This window comes from Felis catus, chromosome A3 (assembly GCF_018350175.1).
Source record: "Felis catus isolate Fca126 chromosome A3, F.catus_Fca126_mat1.0, whole genome shotgun sequence".
NCBI lineage: Eukaryota > Metazoa > Chordata > Mammalia > Carnivora > Felidae > Felis > Felis catus.
Window position 1 is genome coordinate 21,901,379 of NC_058370.1, and position 21,280 is coordinate 21,922,658.

Sequence of the window (21,280 nt, forward strand, 5' to 3'; positions counted from 1 at the left end):
AAGTTATTAACTCCACTTCTGCAGGTGCCAATAGTGAGGGCTGCAGGGGCATCAAATTTCACACAAGAAATGAACCTGGGAGCCAAACCTGGATCATCTGTTTGGATCTAATGCTCATTCAGCAAACAGTAAATGTTTCTGTGCACTGAGCCTGTTTTAAGGAATAGGGGTTGCAGCAGTGGACAAAAGAGATTAAAATCCCTGTCTTCCTAGACATTCCAATGTGCTTTCTACCACGGTTCACTGCCTCCTCTGGTCTCAAATCCGCTGGGCCGCCTGTTAGCAGAATGATGTCTAGATCAACAGATTCATGTCCTATCCGGCCTTGCCGCTATCATGGGCCTGGAAATCAAGATCCTGAGAAATTAATGCTATTAAGGTATGAATAGATACATCATGATGAATTCCAGCACTAACAAGAGAAAACAGGACAATTAAGGACTGCCCAAGATGTATTCGTAGATAAAAAACAGGTTTTCAAATGAGTAAAGAGCAGCGTGTTTCAAGACCAGAGGTAATTAGAATGAAAACAGAACACCAGACGTGACAGGAGACATCAGCAGAGACAGACAGAAGAGAGTAAACAGCATTCCCCCACCATGTCAGCCTTCCTACTGAGGACAGATCTGAAAGGATATCTGTATTATCGTGTCCAAGTAACCCAAGAAGAGACTGCACAGCATTCAGCTCCACCAGCAGGTGGTACAGGTCCGGCATGGTGGCCACCACGTGCATCTCCTGAATGATGTCATTTAGGTCCAGCTCGGATTCCATAAACCTAGGAGAGGAAAACACGACAGCATCAGTGAAAGGAAAGCAGGGAGGAGCAAAGAACAACATAATCCAGACAGAGAGACAATCTGTCAAAGTGTCTGCAACAGACCAACCAGGAAGTACACTCATCCAAACATCATACTGTCACACAATTTCCTGGAGAAATCGATTTCCTCATTACAAAAATCAATCTTGGATTCAGATCTCATTACAGGGTTCCCCTTATTCTTGTAGTCACAAGTTGCCTTTTAGAGGCTCCTGAAGCATTCTGTAGCATGAAGTGATCTGCCCACCAGCAGACGAGCTGTGGATGAGCTACCGTCACCACTCGGTGTGGCAATCCACTATGCTGCCCTGACACAGTTATCCTACTAATCTGGAAAAAGTTTCTCTTACCCGCCACTTCAGATCAAGGGCCAATTATTCCCCTTCCCCACAGGAAGATACCGAGATTCTGCTGCCATCCAAAAATACCCTCCCTTCCTCCAAACCCCCTCCCTTCAGTCCTTCAGTGAGCCGACTAGGGGGCAGACCCAAAAGTAAAGCAGATCTAGTCTCTGGCATCTGTAATCACCACCACACCTTATGCAGCATGATACGTCATTCACATTTTCACACCTGAACCTTTCAACAAACCTATGCCCAGGCGCTAAGTACAAAACTTCTCTGCATTTGCCTCTCCCTGCCTTCCTTTAGTGTTTGACATATAAGAAATGCCCACTAAGCCTTTGATGAACAAGATAGGAAGCTTTGTTCCGAGGAGGAAGGGAGCCAATCCATGTAAAGCAGCTGAACAACACCTGACTGACAGTAACTGAGGGGCAGCAGCTCCAGATTCTGGAGCCAGATTGCCTGGGTCTGAACCTGAGTTAGCCGCTTACTTCACTTCTCTGTGCCTCCGTTTCTCATCTGTAAATAAGATGATAGTTACCTATTGTTCCTGTAGGAACGAAAGGGTTCCTGTAACGAGTCAATGAATAAGCACATATAAAACACTTAAGAGGCGCCTGGATGGCTCAGTCAGTTAAGCGTCTGACTTCGGCTCAGGTCATGATCTCATAGTTCATGGGTTCGAGCCCCGTGTCGGGCTCTGTGCTGACAGCTCAGAGCCTGGAGCCTGCTTCTCATTCTGTGTCTCCCTCTCTCCCTGCCCCTCCCTGGCTCGTGCTCTCTTTCGCTCTCTCTCAAAAATAAATACACATTAAAAAAATTTTTCTAAACACTTAAGAAAAAGTGCCTGACTTGGGGCGCCTGGGTGGCACAGTCTGTTAAGCGTCCGACTTCAGCCAGGTCACGATCTCGCGGTCCGTGAGTTCGAGCCCCGCGTCGGGCTCTGGGCTGATGGCTCAGAGCCTGGAGCCTGTTTCCGATTCTGTGTCTCCCTCTCTCTCTGCCCCTCCCCCGTTCATGCTCTGTCTCTCTCTGTCCCAAAAATAAATAAACGTTGGAAAAAAAAAAAAAAAGTGCCTGACATATAAAAAGCACTCTACATTTGCTCTCATTTGTTCTTTTCCTGATACTACTATTATTAATATGTCTATCTGCCCTTCTAGAATTACATCTTTTGTCTCTACATATCCACCGATGCCTGCTTAATTAAAATGAGGCCATAAAGAAAAGGAACATAAGCCGGGACTTTTGAAGTCATATAGGCCTCATTCAGATGCCTGCGTGGCTGGGCTCACACTACCTCTCCAGAAATCTGGACTCTGTGAGGAACAAAATCTGGAGACTATAGTTCTTTAAAACATGCCTGTATTTCAGACAATATCCCTTACCATTGTTTTTTCCCATTACTTTTTTTATTCATATTTATAGATATATTTTCTAATTATAAAATACTTTTTATAAAAAACTGGGAAAAGAAAGATAAGCTTTCAAAAGGTAAACAGACATCGCCCATTATCTTACTGACCAGAAATAACCACTGCTAATACTCTGGTAGGTTTAAGCAATTTTTCTTAACTCCCAGCCTTTTCCTCCCCGAAAGCAGCCCACATAGTATATGGTTCTATACTCAATTTTTGCGGTTGTTGTTAACATAGGCTGAACAATTTCCCTTATGAAACACTCTTCTACACCAGGAAAAGCCAGTATCTGATGCTGCTGTCAGTCCTTCTCCTGTGGCAAAAATCCATCTCTGAGCCCAGCACTCTTCCCTGCTGAGCCCAGACATGACTTCAGAATCCTTCTCAACACAGCGCTCCAAAAAGAGACCAGCAATCAATCCCAGTGTGGGGGTAGGAGATGAAGCCATCTGAAATTCCTAATCTAAATAATACCTTTTAGAAAAAGCTACATGGTATTCCCTTGCATGGATCTATCATAATTTATTTTACCAATCCCCCTTTGTCAGACATTCAGATCGTTTCCAATCTCCAACAAATGACACTAGGATGCATGTATTCATAATTACTGCGTTAGGGTAAATTCCCAGGAAGGTGCCCAGTCAGAAAGTGTGCATAACTTAACAGATTCTGCTATAGCCCGCTGGAAAGGTACCAACAGTGTGTGAAGTGCCTGTTCCCCCCGCCCCCCTCAAAACCAGTATTACTTAAAATCTCCTCCAATTTGAGATGAGAAATATAACTTATTTTTTACTTTGCATTTCTGATACTAAGACAGTTCAATTTTTGTTAATGTTTACTGGTTGTGTTTCTTCTTTGATCATTTTTATATCAGGGTGCTCATCTAATTTGTCGATTTGTAAGCACTCTATATTAAGGAAATTAACCTCTGCTATATGTTGCAAAAAAAAACAAACCAGAGAAAGATATTTGCCCTTTGATTTGTATATTGTGCTTTTCAGAATAAAAGTTTTTAGGGGTGCCTGGGTGGCTCAGTCGGTTAAGCATCCAACTTCAGCTCAGGTCATGCTCTCACGGTTCAGGAGTTCGAGCCCCCGCATCAGGCTCTGGGCTGCCGGCTCACAGCCTGGCGCCTGCAGCCCGCTTCAGATTCTGTATCTCCCTCTTTCTGCCCCTCCCCAGCTGGTGCTCTCTCTCTCTCTCTCTCAAAAATAAACAAACATTAAAAAACAAACTTTTTTTTAAGTTTTTAAAAGTCTAAGTCATCAAATCTTTGCCTTTATGAACTCTATTTCACATGTAGCCCAAGCAAGGTTTTTCCCCTATGCTAAGATCGAATATATTTTATGATATACTACTTTTATGTTTGTACATATTTAAATGTTTAGGAGTAAATAATTCCGAGATACACTTTGGCATATGATATGGAGCAAAGATCTAACTTTATCTACTGCTAGTGTTTGGCCAGTTGTCCCAATGCCATAATCTATCCTTTTTCCACAGATCTGAAGAAATGCCACCTTTACCATGCACTAAATTTTAATGTGTCCTCTAATCTTTTTATGGGCTTTTCACTCCATCTCAGAGACTGGTTTACAAATTCCTGAGCCAGGAAGGACCACACTTCCACATTATTACAGTCTATTTTTCTCTGTTCCAGCAAAATATTCTGTTTTTCTTCTTTTCCAACACTTCCTTGTCTATTCTCAACCTGCTTATTATTCCAATTTCAAAATTATTTTTCTCAAGATTCTCCCCCATACCACTTTTTTTAAGGCTCCCTCCACTGTGCTTACAAGCACAGATTACCCTTCCAGGTCACCAGGTTCCCTATCACCCAGCGTGTGGAAGCCAAGTGAGAATCACGATGTGGGAGAGCTGGTGCAGAATCCAGACACTGGGCAGTAGATCTGTATCATCTCTGAACCTAACAGGCTCAGCAAACCTCTCAGGCTTACAGGCCTTACATGCGTGCTTTTAAAAAATCTATTGTAGGGAGTAATGTGACAAAAGATTTTTACTGGGAAGAACTGGCAAGGGCACTAAACAGTACTAAACAACGTCATGTGGAGTACAAGGAAATGATTTGGGGACCTGGGGGATAATCAGTGAATGAATGTCAGCCTGGAGACAAGCCTCCGGGGGTATCCTGCAGGGCTCCGCTCCCTCCTTAGGCTTGTTTTTGAGGAACAACTTGGTGGTGAAGATACATAAACAACAAACTTAACAAATGTCATGTAACGCAAAGCTTATGGAGACAAGGAACACGGCAGACGACAGAATCAATTCAAAAAGTTCCTAACAGGCAATAATGATGGGCCAAATCCAACAGGAGGAAAATTACCCAGGATCCACACAGAGCGCCGCACTGAACCACAGAGCCACACAAATGCACACAGTGAGACAGACACAGCTTAGTAAGAGCACATGTGTAGAAAGGACAAGATGGTTACAGTTCACTGTAACCGCGATACAAGTCAGACCATAAGAGAGTCCTGCCAGGACAGAGACTCCTCCTTCATCTCCGGACACCCAGCGCCAGGCGCACTCCCTGGTCCATTACAGAAATTTAGCAGATGCCTGGCAAAGGAGGGAGCAGACGAAAGTGGCCGCCACAATGCAGCTGTGTTTTTGCCTGCTTAAAAGAAGATACTGCAGGCGTTACCACGCAGGGGCACCTGGGTGGCTCAGTCGGTTAGGCGGCTGACTTCAGGTCATGATCTCGCAGTTCATGGGTTCGAGCCTCGCATCGGGCTCTGTGCTGACAGCTCAGAGCCTGCTTCAGGTTCTGTGTCTCCCTCGCTCTCTGCCCCTCCCTTGCTTGTGCTCTCTCTCTGTCTCTCAAAAAATGAATAAAAATGTTAAAAAAAAAAAAAAAAAAAAAAAAAAAGAAGAGTTACCATGCAGATCAGATGACCGTTAAAGTCCATAACATCTCTTATGGGAACCATGCTTTATTTAGGAGGGCTATGGAAACTAATTCAGGTAAGATTATAGGGAGTCGAGACATCCTCTCATAAGAGAATGTGCTGAAATTCTTTTTCATTCTGAGTTGAAATCTTAGAAATCACAGTTGCCAAATGATGTCTTTGTAAAGTCAGGCATCTCTATAAAGTCAGATCCTTGTCACTGGGGGTAATTAATAAAGAATGATATGGAAAAAAAAATCAAGAAGAGAGAATGGACTGCAACTTTCAGTCCCTTCCAACTTGGAAATTCTTCCAATTATGCAGTTTTTGTTTTTTTTTTTTTAAGCTATACTCCTAGAGAAGGGGGGAGGAGGTGAGGGGAGGGGAGGGGAGGGGAGGGGAGGGGAGGGGAGGGGAGGGGAGGGGAGGGGAGGGGGGGGGAAGGGAGGGGAGGAAGGGAAGGGAATCCCAAGCAGGCTCTGCCCTATCAGCGCGGAGCCCGACGCAGGGCTTGAACTCACGAGCGGTGAGATCATAACCTGAGCCAAAGTCAGACGCTTAACTGACTGAGCCACCCAGGCACTTCTCCAAATATGCACTTTTAACCCAAAATTTTTCAGTTAGGAAGTCATAAATTTATCAAAACAAAACACACAAAACAAGCAAAAAGTCAACTGTGAGTAGGGAAACATCACAGAAATGTCACTGGGGCCCAGTATTCCTTAAGTAATGACCTGGAGTGGGAAATGCCTGCACTTGGGAGTGAGACTGACCTGGGTCAGCCCGACTATTTGTAGGACGTGTAACCAAGAGCAGTGTGTCAACAAGCATTTGTGGGGCATATACTAGGTACCAGTCACTGTGCTAGGTCCTGAGGATGTAACAAATAACAAAACAATCCCAGCTGCTGTCTCCATGGAGCTTCTAGCCAGCCACAAATATAAACAATCTATACAATGCAATTCCTTGTAAGGATGTCCAGTGCTGACCAAGAGAACTGTCACTGGAACACAGAGCACAGGGCCCCAATCTGGTCAAGGGAGGCAGAGAATATTAGGTAGCCTATCTCTAAACTTCAACTCCCTTAAACTTCCTAGCTAAATTATAGTGAGGATTAAAAGAGATAATAAATATAATATGACTAACGACAGTTGGCACATAGCAGATGCTCAATAAATCTAGGCACCCTCAAGTCTGCTCTGCTGTAACAAAGAAAATGTTCTTCTCTTTTTGCTGACCAAGAATCAGCCTACTCATTTAAAGCGCACACTATAATATTTGTAGAGGACTGACTGTCTAGGGATTAGGTATACCTTTGGCAACAGCTGACTCACAGCTGGAAGAAAGGATCAAGTTAGAGGTCAATGGGAAAGCAATAGAGTGACATATTAAAACAGTAACCCAGGCTGAGGCGGGTGGTGGATTCCATCTGGTATGAAGAATATTCTGCTAGTCTGCCTGTGTACATTTGCTTCAGACCAGCAGGACATTCTCCTTCAACCACAAGAATGAATATTAGCAGATGACCAGCAAAGTTAAAAAAAAAAAATACCAGAAAAGCAAGAGAAACCAAGGAGTCCTCCTACAATCATAAGACCAGCTATTGATGCACAGAGAACATAATGTTTCTTCCACCCAAATGAATCGGCAATTCTCAAAGTGTGGTCCTGGGGTCCAGGGTGAGGTAGCAGGTGGCTGGAGATCCCTTTAGGAGTCTCTATGATCAAAACTATTTTTACAGTAAACCCAAAACATTATTTGCCTTTTTCTCTCTGATTCTCTCAGGAGTGTAGGGTGGAATTTTCCAAAGTGCTACACAACACCTGATGCTATCATTGCCCTGATGGCTAATGAAATGTATGCCTGTATTATTCTAAAATTTCCTAAGATCAGCACTTTGAGGCACTCAATAATCTAAGAGTGCAAAGGGGTCCTGAGACTAAAAAGCTTGAGAACCACTAAACTAAGTAATTCTGCCCCTACAAAAATGAAGAGAAGGACTACTAAGGACTTACTGGGGAAGCAGCACACTCTGCTCAACGTGATGTTTGGGAGAACGATCACACGGTGTAGAGACTGCATAAGGAGAATTGTCAATTGAATCTGAAATGCAGCCAAATGAAGAGAGGCATTTTTGGGTATGCAATCAAAATGACAATTGCATATATGGGAAAATAAATGTGAATGTTTCTGATCTCAACCGGAAAGTTTCGTTCAAGTACGCTCCAGCAATTTTCATCTTAATTGCACCTTGCTGGTCTAGAGAATTATAAAAGACACCGCACCAGTAAGAATTCAAGAACTCAAGGTTAAAACACAATGTAGTTTCCTAACTGCTTTTGGACATGAAAAAAAAAAATGTTCTTTAGGCATAATGTCAATTTTTGAATGTTGCAACTTAACTAAAAATAGCGTATAAATTTGTGTGAATGGAAAACACTGTGGTTGTTGCCGTTGTTTTTTAGGAAAATAACATTTTCTTAAAACCACTGTATAGACTGTAACCCTGGAGCATTTGTGATACCTAAGACGTAGGTGGTGAAACGACCCGCAGAAACTCCCTGCTCTGAACTGACAGAGGCATACGTCCGGGCAGACACAGGCAACACTGGCATTCCAAAAAGCACCGTGGTTCTTAAATGTCTAGTGTTCTCAGCCTACAGCACAGCTTCCTCAGAATGTCTCCTTGGGTTCCAAGGATGGGAAATTAACAAGGATGACCTCAACTACAGAAGATCCCTCCTGTTCACTGAGCACCTACACAGTCTGGCAGGTGCTGTGCTAGGTACTACAGACAGAGACAAGCAAGACACAGTCTACCCCCTAAAAGGAACACAGAGTCTAATGCAGGAAGACCACTAAGTAAAGAAATAGCTATAAAACAAATTTCAAAGATGTTAGAGACTGAGCACGCTCACTGTGGGCAAGAATTTAGGGAAAGAGGCCTGCCAATGGGAGAGTAAGAGGCCACGGTGGGGAACCTGGCTATCAAATTTGGCTATCCGTAGCTATCAAAGTCTAAAATACATCCCCTCAACCAGAGACTTCCACACTCAGGTATGCACCCCAAACAAACAATGTGCACTAAGACACGGGGACTCCGCAGGCTCACTGCAGCATTGTTCATAAAAGTCAGTACGTGAAATAGCCAAGTGTCCATCCAAAGAAAAATAATAAATAAACTGCAGTATCTCCACACCATGAAATACTACGCGCCAGTCCGAAAACAGAAGGTAAACATGCACGTACCAACATGGAAAGATCTCCTGTAAACATCAAGGTTCAGGATATGTACAATATGACTTAGGCAGGGAAAACATTACGTATGTAAATCTATGAACAGAAAACAATCTAAAAAGATACTCACAGAGACCATCTCTGGGTAGCAGAATGGAAAGAGGGTCAGTGCAGTGAAGGAGAACCTTCATGTTTTACTTTTCTTACGTACTGCTGCCGTTTTTTATAACGACAATCTGTTTGCGTATTCCTTGTATGATCAAACACACACGCACAGCGGGCAGTATGACAAGTGCCACCGTGCGGTGGAGGTTAGCACAGAACCTGACAGGACTCGGGTGCTGGGAAGGCTGAGCTCAGATGCAGCTACTCCTCCTGTCAAAGAGGGCTGTGGCCTGGGTGCGGTAACCAGGCTCTCCTCTCTGTACCGCACCTGCAGTACAGAGAGAACGTAATGAATCGTGTTAGCCTCACCAGGCCGCCATGAGGACGATGTGTCCTCTGCTACCCCTGTGCCCTTCTTTGTTCATGCTAATCATCCTGGCTGGCAGGCCTGTCCAAGTTCTTTCCTGACTCTGAAAGCAAAAACCACTCTTCAAGGCCCAGCTCAAATACCACCTCTTCTGTGAAGCCCTCAACAGCCCCCAACTTGGTATTCACTTTCTTTCTTCTGGATGTTCCCACAGCACTCTGCTTGTATCTCTTTTAAAGTATATTTCCTTCTACCCTGCACTTATAGCCAGTCTCCCTGTTAACCTATAAACTTGAGTACAAAGACTGTACTAGTCAACTCTTAATTGCCTAGGGGCCTTGGGCCTATTAAGATTCATTAAAAGTGTATGTCCTGGGAGGCAGACAGACAGGGAGGGAAGAGAGATTTAGAATTAAAATCTGTATAAATATGAAAATCCCTTTAGTTAGAATTCACTTTTTTTCCCTACCTAAATCATACTGTACACATTCCACACCCTGATTTTCTTGGTCACATCACAGGAGATCTTTCCATGCTAGTGCCTGTCAAGATGGACTGAAAGACATCGGATTCCTCCTTATAGCACCTCACAGTACACAGTGAACAATCACATGAACGATCACATCATGAGCACTTACTGTGTGCCAGGCACTGAGCTAAACACTTGCCATTATTGTCACTGTGTCTTCACAACAGCTCTGTGAAGGAGGTACTACCTCCTTGTACAGATCAGACGCCTGAGGCTAAGAAAGGAGAAGTGACTTATTCAAGGTCATGTGGGAGTCACGCCCATATCTGTCTAACCCCAAAGCCTTTGACGTGTTCTCAACAGTAGAGCTATCACTAATGACGGGCATAAGCAGTCTTCTTCGCACCCTGAGAAGAATAATGCAGAAAAGAGTTTAACAGAACAGGACTGACTTTTGGAAGAGTCTAGTCCTGGGCTGGTATCTAGGAGCTTGGCTTTTGAAAGGTTCCCTGAGTGATAAGGGTGTTTTGTCCACCTGGAGCACTGAACATGTGCTTTCCTTCTGGGAGCGTAGAATTTTGACAGCCATTGCTGACAAAGGCCTACATAACCTGTCCGCAACAAATATCCTAGACTCTAAGTCTCAGATGGGCTTCCCTGGACAGAAGCAGAGCACACAGGTTGATGCATTTCACTGCTGGGAGAAAGGAACATGTCTGCATGTAACCGGGAGAGAAGATATAGGGAGGCTCCACATGAATTCTCCAGACTCGGCCTGGTATGCCTTTCCTTCTTGCTGATCCTGCTACGTACCCTTGAGTACCACTGACTCTGCGCCCTAGGAGTCTTTCCAGTGATTTCCCAAACGTGTGTCTTGGGACTCCTGGCACAAATCACAAAAACCAAAGCAGGCAAAACAAATGAAAAGCAAAACAAAAACAACAAACAACACGTAGGAGGAAAAAGGGTATCACCGAAACAGAGCCTTACTTCTCTGGGTTATCTGGAAACTTGATCCGCAACTCTTGGTTTTTGTATGATCTTTTTTCAAATGTAAGGATCATTTTCTTCACTGAGCTTTCGTCTAGTGGTTCCTCCTGGTATAAAGGAAACGAACGGCAACAATTTCAGTCCAAAGGGATTTCTTATTTACTAATCACTACTTCTTTTCCATGCTCTTCCATGCCATTCTGCCACTCACCTTTCTGGGTTAAACCCTTAGTACATACTTCGTCTCCCTCACTGGAAAGAAGGTTAAGGGTCTGGACCACACGCCGCTTTCTTTGTATCACTCTGTGTGTCTCACATCCAGCTCAGGAAGCTCAGTTTTAAGGTTTTAGACACTAACCCATTCAACAAATGATTTCCTGAGCATACTATATGGCATGGAATAAGCAACAACATTAGAGAGTTTTATTTAATATTTACCTATCCTTCTCCTCTGCTGTACAGATAAGATAACGCTCGGCCGGCTTAAAAGAACTTGTTCAAGGTCAGAGCCTGAGTCAGTGACAGTGGACCTCAATCTTCCCCATAGCAGGGATCGGCAAACTCCGGTGTACAGGCCAAGTCCAGCTCACCGCCTAGTTCTGTACAGCCCAGACTGTAAGAATGGTTGTTGACCAGCAGCAGTCACTGCTCTACATCTCTTACACATCACTGTTTCTGGTCCTTCCTTACTGGCTGCTGAGAAGGAAATCAGAGAGGCACTCGCAGGCCTGATACAGCATCAAGAATTTAATAACCTCACTCAGGGGAAGCATAAAAAACTAGTAGACCATACAGTTTTCTTATTTCAAACACTCAAATAATAACTACAAAGGTAAATAAAACGAATTTTTGAAAACGGAATCATTTTCCCCAAAAACGTCTGCAACAATTTCAGGAATGTTTTCTCCTCAGTTTCTTGTCGAGGTTAAAGTCACATGCTGCAGTGCACTCTGTCTCTCTGACACCCTCCTGACTGCTGGCTCCACAGCTCTGTGGTCACTGACCACAACTCACCCCTAAAAGCAATAAAGGAACTGCTACTAAGAGAGCCGGTGGGGCACCGGGGTGGCTCAGTTGGTTAAGCGTCTAACTCTTGATTGCAGCTCAGGTCATCTCTCGGTTCGTGAGTTTGAGCCCCCGCATAGGATGCTGCACTAATAAGGTGGAGCCTCCTTGGGATTCTTTCTTCCTGTCTCTCTGCCCCTCCCCCACATGTCCTCCCTCTCTCTCTCTCTCTTTCTCCCCCTCTCTTCTTTCTCTCTCTCAAAAGTAAATATACATTAAAAAAAATTTTTTTTAAAGCGCTGGAAACGTACCCTTTTGGAAAGCACTGAATCACCCCATAATTGTGTAAATACTCTAAGATGTTAGATATTATTTTATTAAATTTCTATTTTCATATATTGGGTTTTAACTGAGAGATACCTATAAATTTGTTTTGGCCATGACACATTTCTTTGATGTTATCAATAACTCCTGGGCCTTGAGAGCCTCTACCGGACTCCCACCCCATCCTGGTATCTACAGCTTAAAGAGATAGTATAAACTGAAGTCCATGCCCCGGCTCAGTCAGGACTCAGAGTCTAGCTTCGCTACTTACTAGCCACATGGCGATGTCACTTTGCTGAATATAATCCTCAAACCCTCACCAAGTCCAACTGACTCTACTTAAGTCTTTCTTGAATTCATCCATTTGGTGTTCGGAATAAAATCCTAAATCCTTCACATGACCCATATAAGGAAGGTCTGGCAGGATCTGGCCCAGACAATCTCTCCAACCCTAAACCAGGGCAAATACCCCTTTCGATGGCCCATGTCTACTTGTTCACTTCTGATTCTCCAGTGCCTGGCACAGAGCAAGCAGGCAGCAAAGATGTAAAGGAAGGAAGGAAGGAAGGAAGGAAGGAAGGAAGGAAGGAAGGAAGGACGGACGGAAACATTACCTGTATCTTTCAAGGTCATAGAGATGACCTAAAGAGATGAGGTGGGTAAAACTCTTTTACAACTACATGAACATAAACTCTTAATGTTACTATAAGCAACAGGCACAACGTACCCAATGTATTACTAGGATTTAACTACCTGATCTAAATTTCTAGGGATGGTTAAATCACAATCAAGCAACCTCAACCTCCATTTTCTTTCTTTCCAAGGGCTAACGACGTCTTGCCCGCTCTGTAGGAAAAAAACCGTATTAGTGTTAATACAGCTCTCAGAGGATTCCCAGAACCTTAGCCTCTCCAGGGTCTGGCCTTCCCTCCTTTAATTTCTCTTCAACACTGGGGGAAAACTGAATTATCAGTCTTAGTCATCGACCACAGCAGTATCTCCAATAGCTCAACGTCAGAAAGCAGAGGGAGATTTCAGAAAGATGAATGCTGGTGATGTAGCACAAAAAGGACACTAATATTTTACAAGCTCACGTGACTTCACAGGGGCAAACATCACTTGCTTTTCATCAAATGGGACTTTGGTGGCAGTGAGAAAATAACTCCTGGACTTGCAGTCTTCCATGTGTCATTTTTACAAAGCGATCTCTTTTTCCCCGTCCCTTAACAGAAGGCCTGGTCCCCCATTACATTTCTGTCTCCCAGGCTAGAAACCACTTACCCATGACAGCTACTATCCTAATCCTCCAGTACCAGCCTTGCCCTACATGGGAATTATACCTGCCAATTAACTGCTGCTGCAGGGCTAACAGATTGAGCAGAACCTAGTGAGGGAGGAAGGAGGGAGGGAGGGAGGGAGGGAGGGAGGGAGGGGAGGGGAGGGGAGGGGAGGATGTGCTACACACACTGTTTGTCTAAGCCTAGCAGGGCCGCTGCCCTCAGAGAGGAAATTCGGGCCTGTCTCCCACCACAGATTTCCAAAGTGTCACCATCTTTTAGGGGCAGACCCCCAAATTAGCACTGGTACAAATCCCAATGAGGAGAGAGTTATTGTCACAACACAGTAAAGACCTTTCCGGAATATGAATCAATTTTTTTTTTTTTTCCCTTCTCAGATTCACACTCCAGCTTCATTTTTTAAATCCAAACTTAGCATCAGGTCTTTCAGGGAACCAAAAAACAGCTGGCTCTTAAGAATCTATTTCCATAATTCATATTGAACAAAATGCCAGAGTGAAGTAACACACAAGTTAACACTTAAGGATATAAAAAGACACTTAGGTAAGGTCATTTTATTTTTAATCACTGATATTTTACCTCTACTCTTTTTAGCCTCATTCATTTACTCATCAATAAATACTTATCAAGGGCCTACCAAGAGCTAGGCACGGCACCGAGTGCTAGAGATACAGCTGTGAGCAAAACCAAGGCAGTCCCTGTTTCACAGGAGGTGGGACGAGGACAACAAATGAATACAATAAACAAGCCAGGATTTCAGATCAGAAGTGCTGTGAAGGCAGTGTACTGAACAAAGAAGTAAGACAATGAGAGAATGACTCACAGGGCTACCTCAGAGATAGGACAGGTTTCTCTGAGGAGGACACATCTGAGCTGAGACCTGAATGAGAAGAAACCAGCCAGGCAAACAAAGCATTAAGGGCAGAACATTCTACAAAGGGCACAGAAGTAAAAAGGTCCTGAGGCAGGCATGAGTGGGCCTTTAAGGCATCCTTTGGAACAGCAAATAGAAAGGCCTTTAGGCACCTCTTTTCTTAAACTGTATTTTTCAGTCACCCCTAAATACCTCATCTCTTAGCTCCCCCTGGAACTTCACCTTTGTTGCTTTGTTAATGCCATTTCAACTGAAAAGCCCTTCTTCCACTTGTCTGATAAAATTCTATGCCTCTTTCAAAGACTATGGACTACAGTAAAAAATCTAAGTGCCTTCAACGTGTCATGTCTAGGAAGCCTCCCTGACCCTCCTCACTCAAGACCAAGAGCCCCACAGTTCAGTGTTCGGGTCTCGATTGCAACACATAATCCAGAATAATTTTAAAACTCTACAATGATCTTCACACTTTGAAAAATGCTTTCCCAACTCCACTATCCCACTTAACCTTCATGTCAATACTGTGCAAGAAGTAATCTTAACTCCATTTTACAGGTTAAGCTGAAAAGCTCAGAGAAATTAAGTATTCAGCCTAAAATTACACTCCGTGGATACTGTGTCAGGGCCAGCCACACCTGCCACCTTACCTCTTCCTCTTCCTCCTCACCCTCTCTATCAATAATCTGAAGCAGTCTTTTTTTGTCATCATCGGCTTCTTCTGCCACACTCATTTCCTCTTCCCGACCGCGGCTGCGGTCTCGAGTGCCAGCTTGTCTCCGACGCATTTTCAGTTCTTCCTCTTCATCATCCCGGGGACGTTTGGTGCCTCTGTTGGGCTGAAAAAGAGAAAAAAGAAATACAGGATTCCAGAGCTGGAAAAGACACAGAAGGGCCTACATAGCAAATATTCTGAAAGCTTTCAAGAATTCACCGATTGAGGGGCACCTGGGTGGCTCAGTCGGTTAAGCATCCGACTTTGGCTCAGGTCACGATCTCGTGGCTTGTGAGTTCGAGCCCCGCATCGGGCTCTGTGCTGACAGCTCAGAACCTGGAGCCTGCTTCAGATTCTGTCTCCCTCTCTCTCTACCCTTCCCCGCTTGCGCTCTGCCTCTCTCTCTCTCAAATATAAATAACCATTAAAAAAAAATTAAAAAAAAATTCACCATTTGAAAAGCACCATACAATACGATTTCTCCCACAACATGAAGTAAAGCTCTAAGCGGTCATTTTTCAGACTTTTAATGTTCCATAAATACATGACTGAAATCACCTACAAGGTAGCTGGCTTTTTTCTTTTCTTTACAGAATTTTTTCTAACAGGCAAAGTTTTACCACTTTGCAAAAGTTCCTGTGTATACAGAAATCCCAGGGAACACAGCCACTTTGAGATAGGTTAGGCTCAGCTCACTAGTTATGATACAATCCCCAACACCAATCCCTTCGCACATGGTTTTAATCCACGTCTAAGAAAGACTACAGTCACTCACGAGCAGCTGAAACAGAGAATATTACATACGGAACATCCAAGGGTCTACCGCACTCCGAAGTCCCCGCCTTAGCGAGTAAGGCCCAGACGCAGTATTACCCAAGGTCACAACACCAGCGGCAGCACTGAAAACAGAACTGGCACTTCCTGACTTCTGGTCCAGGGCTCTGTCCGCCGTACGGTTAGGTCCTCATTTTGCCTTTGATACTGCAGTCCCCGTTGGCGTTCTTAACAGGGACTTTATTACATTGGAATAAAATGGGGGCACTCCTGAAATGGGCTTCAGAGCCGAGGAGAAACAGCACTGCACCAGATATCAAATAGCCCACCGTCTCCCACCAGCTCAGCTTACCGCTGATGCAACTTTGGGCATGTCATTTAACCTCTCTACACCTCAGTTTTCTCTCTGCAAATGACAAACGGAAATGATAACCCTTTTCCCTGTGAACTTTAAAGGATGCTTTTGTGCGTGTGTTTTTACCATTTTTTCCCAGCTTCACTGAGATGTAATTGACATTTAACATTGTGTCACAATGTGATTATCTGATTCGTGTGTGTGTGTGTGTGTGTGTGTGTGTGTGTGTGTATGTGTGTATTGCAAAACAATTACCACATAACACCTCCATCACCTCATATAATTACTTTTCAAAAATGATTTTTTCTTTCTTTCTTTCTTTCTTTCTTTCTTTCTTTCTTTCTTTCTTTCTTTCTTTCTTTCTTTCAGTGGTGAGGACATTTAAGATCTACTCTCTTAGCAACTTTCAAGTATACAATACGGTATGGTTAACTGTAGTCACTCTGCTCTACACTGGATTCCCAGAACTCATTCATAACCGGAACCCTGTATCAAAAGGTGGCAAACTTTAGTGAAAGCATGCTAAACTCTAACAGTACTGAACAAATGTAAGACATTATTTAAGGTAATCCACATGATTCTGTGGTTCGCAACACAAGACATCTGTGTTAGGCTCAATGAGCTTTTCTTTATTGTTAGGATAACTAGCACACCAAAAGGGCGCTAGGTGCAACATGGGTTATTACTACCAAAGAAGAAAATGCCACATTTGCTGCCAAGCCACTAAGCTGTCTGGTGATAAGAGACAAATTTCTACTAAACACATTACACACCTCACCTTGTGACTTCTAATCCACACCGCTGCTGAACTCCACTATCCCAGCAGTGCAAAGTCATTCCCCTCTGTATTCACACACCCTGCTGGTTCCACATACCAGGTGTGCCAGTAAGTCTGAGCATATGACACTGCTTAGCAAACTCACGTTAGACATTTCGGTTTGTGGGTTACCACCCGCTATTTTTCACTCTGTTCCTAGCCTCCGTGAGAGAGATTATAATTTCACATGATAACATTCTATTTCCATAAATACAAAAATTACAAAAATCTATTGTCATCATTACTGGTCTACACTAAGAAAATCAGCAGAGAAAGAAGAAAGAAATCAATATGCCAGTTACCAGGGAGCACAAGAAAAAGGAGGCGGTGGTTTTCAAGTGAGAAAGGAAGGAAAGGTAGCTTGATCCTAAAGGAGGGCAGGCTTCAAACCAGAAATGTGTGGCTCCCCAGCAGGTAAGGAACTTCAGCCCCCTGGGAACACTAATTCTTTCAGGCTCATAACGCGAGCCCTGCTGCGATTCTGATTAGCGCGAGCCTGCCGCAGCAGTCAAATCAAAGCATGAGCTCCATAGTTCTCCACGGAAAGGAGGTTTCTGGATGGCGTATCTCTGAGGGCAGAGAGAAAAGGCAGTGGACCACAATTCAAAGGAGAAAGCTAAATACCTCCCCCACCCCGCCCCCCCGACCTCCCCGGTTAAGAAACGTAAAACTGAGAGAACACCAGCAATGTCTCTCTGGAACACACCTTCCGATCTACTTTTTTAAAACAAACATTTCAGACGTAGGGGAGGAGTTCCACTTTTACCTCTAATCATTTCCACTGAAATAGCATTCTCCTTCTGCAGAACTTAAAGCACCTATTTTAATCTCCACCACATCTCTGGGGAAGAGAAGTAGGTTAACAGTTCTATTTTATAAGCGGGGGAGACGGGATGCCTGAGATCCTTCAATAAACTCTTGCAAAGACAACCTGGCCCCTTCTCAAAGTTGAACCTGATCTCTGCGAAGTTTGCTAATCTACCATGATTCCAAGACCCTAACTGAGACAGGTCTGAGGGACGTTCAGTCGAGAACATATACCCATAGATAAAGTCATGGCCATGTTAGAATAGTATTTGTTAAACCATTCATTCAACAAATAATGTATTAAGGAACTGCAAGGCTTGAAGGGCCCTCAAGTAATAAGCTGGCCCAGTGGTAGTCCCAGGCTTCCATCTGGGTCATGTCTAAATGGGGACACGGGGACAGACAGGGCCAGTATGGATTCTTGAGACAAGAACAGCTTTGTTCATCTTTAGGAATAGTTTAAGCAGAACACCCCTAAGGGGGCAAACTTCAGGTTCAATAACTGTTTCTACAATTCCCTTCCCCGTCACACAGGGCATTCAGCTTGAGTTTCTCTTGTGACAGCTCTCCAGCAGAGCAGGGCAGAACCCATTAGGATGTTCTGACATGGCTCTTTCACCAACATCATCAGCTCCCAGCTCCAAAAGATAGGTAAGCCATTCGGGGGCACCTGGGTGGCTCAGTCGATTGGGCATCCAACTCTAGGTTTCAGCTCAGGTCACGATCTTGCAGTTTGTGAGCTCAAGCCCCCCACTGGGCTCTGCACTGGCAGTACACAGCCTACTTGGGATTCTTTCTCCCCCTCTCTCTCTGCCCCTCCCCTGCTCACTCTCTCTGTCTCTCTCAAAATAAACTTAAAAAAAAAAAAATTTGTTTTTCTCAACTCTCAACTGTCTCTTTTTCAGACACGAACACTCCAAAGGGTGAAGTTTCTACTCATCTCTGAAATTTGACTACTCAGAATAAAGGTTTAGATTCATTTCTTTAACAAATATTTATTAAATGCCAACTATGTATAAGGCCTGTGCTGGCAACTGGGGACTTGAGTGTGAATAAGATAAACCCTGCTTTGTTGTCTAGGGGGCGTAACAGTCCAGGACGTAGCTGCCCAATCAAAATGTAATGCAAGCTATAAATGTAATTTTAAATTTTTTAGGGGATGCACTTTAAAAAGTAAAAAAAAGCAGGTGGCTTTAAATTTAATGTTTTTCAACAGAATATATTAAACATATTATCATTTCAACATATAATCAATATTAAAAAATTATTAATGCGATATTTTACATTTTTTTCATACTCAGTAAGTCTCTGGAGTTTGGTAGGCTACTTTACATTTATAGCGTGTCTCAGCACAGATCCAGCTCCATTTCATGTACCTATGAGCCAGATACAGCTAGCGGCTACAAGACTGGCTACCACAGATCTAGAGGATTTTCATCCGAGGGATTCCTATTCCCTGATAAAGCCAAAATGGAACTGTCCTTCCAGCAACACTGCATAAAATATGGACTCACAAAAAGCTGAAGTCTTGTTTGTGAAAGGTTGCCCCCCCCCAAAATTATGAAGCTAACAACACGCTGACCTAGAAATAAAGATCTACATTTACCAATATTCACCACCGAGAGGGTGATCAGTTACTCAAGACAAAACAGGAATATGTAAGTGGAGAAGAATCTCAGGGCTGTCAAACTGATTCCACTACAGAAGAGCCAAAGGCCTCTGGATTCAGGAAGGGAATGTAACACTCCCAGCCTGTCAGAGGGGTCAACAGCTCAGGCTGGAGCTCTCCTTGCAGCTTACAAAACCAATCCCAAAAGGATTCAGCCATTCTTACCAGTCACCTTCGGAGATTAATTTGTTGTGGAATCTGAAAGGTGTTTGGGATCCCTCAAGATGAAGGAATGACAAAAGAAACTATTCTTCATCAAGTCATTGCTTTGTTTTCTGTTGCCCACAAGACTAGAGAAAAAAATGATTATATATATATATATATATACACATATATACATATATATATACATACATATATACATAATATATATATATATATATATACACATATATACATAATAGGCATCAAGGTTTTTCAGAAAGTAAAAGCATCATATATATATGATTTTTACTTTCTGAAAGGTTTTTTACTTTCTGAAAAACCTTGATGCCTATTATGTGTGTGCATGTGTGATGGATGACTTACATATCTATCCCCCTGGAAGCAGAAATCAAGACATCTCCATGAAAGCTTTGAAAGAGTTAAAAAATTAAATAAGTAATCTGCCTAGGAATACTCCCTGCGTACCCAGACAATATCCAACCTAAGCTTTTGGTTTCATTTTTCCCTCTCTCCCTCTCTCTCTCTTTTTTTTTTTTTTTAATTAAAAAGCAGTGAGAAGCTGTAGCTATAATGAGGAGCTGTGGGAAAATGCAGTTATATTGGGCTCAAAGTAATGTACCATAGGAAGAGGCTACATCACCAGAACGAAGCCTAAATTAAAACTCCACTATGAAACCAACTCCATTTCCTCTGAGCATGCAATCTATATTATCGCATTTATGGTCTTGTCTCGACCTCAATTAGACTTGGGGGTGGGGGGGAAGAAAGGGGACTTCTATAATAAGCAATAATGGCATCATTATGATAAATTATGAAAACACACAGTGCAATTATTAATGTGAAGAGCACATCTATACCAGGATATAACGGTGGAGATGTGTACTGTGGGGGGCGGAGGGGACGTCTAAGTGCGTTCAATATTGTAAGTTACCTCACTTAGAAAGGGGGTGATTTTCATAAAAATGTACTTTCATGTTAATGGGAGAAAAAAATACGTTCAATTCTATTAAAAATGGAAAACGTCAAAGGAAATCTTCTATAACCTTATAATACAGCAGGAATTTATAAACCAGGACTTTTTCACCTAGCACCAAGAAGCTCAGGTAACTTCGGAAAAGGGCCTTCCAAGTAGGGACATCAAGTACTATTTCCTAAGTATGAAACAATGGTATAAAGACTCAGAAATTTGAGCTCAAAGGGATAATCTAGTTTATCCCTCTCTTTATAGAAATAGGGAAATCTGAGCCTAGTGACTTTAAGCAATTTGTCTGCGATGGGCAATAATACAAGGCTTCTAATTCCCAATTTAGTGCTTTTCCTATTTTGCAACACTAACTAGTCATTGTTAACCTGTTTGCAATGGTGATATCCTATACAGAGAATGAGTTTTGGAGTCAAATTTTCCTGAACTCAAAGCCTAGTCCCTCTGCTTAGTTAGCAGCCCTGGAAAGTAACTTATACTCTCTCTAAGCCTGAGTCTTCTCACTCTATAAGCTAGGAACAATGACCACTTTCACACATTTAGGTATAAATGTATATATATGTATGTAAGTACATGAAGGCCAATGTTCTAGAATGCCCAGCAGAGTCTGGCTCATAGGAGACACTACATGTAGCTTCCCACCGCTCTTTTACACAACTGATTTCAAAAATCAAAGAACCTCAAGGTTGGAAAGGGAGGTTACCACTAACAGGTTCTAACAGGAGGATCCTTTTTTTAATGCCAATATATGACAGGCCCCACCCCCTGCCATACCTTTTAATACCCAATGATTGAGAAAGGACACAATGACAACAAATACGTTGCTATCTATTTGGTAATAC

At 43.1% G+C, this 21,280-nt stretch overlaps 1 protein-coding gene across 1 annotated transcript in view; it reads right to left on the reverse strand.

The window, feature by feature from the left end:
- Positions 1 to 21,280, reverse strand: part of CTNNBL1 (catenin beta like 1) — a 161,345-nt gene that overhangs the window by 115,979 nt on the left and 24,086 nt on the right. The window contains exons 2-4 of the mRNA XM_003983481.5: positions 14,805 to 14,993; positions 10,660 to 10,766; positions 639 to 778 (exon numbers count right to left, since the gene is read on the reverse strand). Coding sequence (XP_003983530.1) covers positions 639 to 778; positions 10,660 to 10,766; positions 14,805 to 14,993 — 436 coding nt within the window. The remainder of the gene's footprint in view (positions 1 to 638; positions 779 to 10,659; positions 10,767 to 14,804; positions 14,994 to 21,280) is intronic.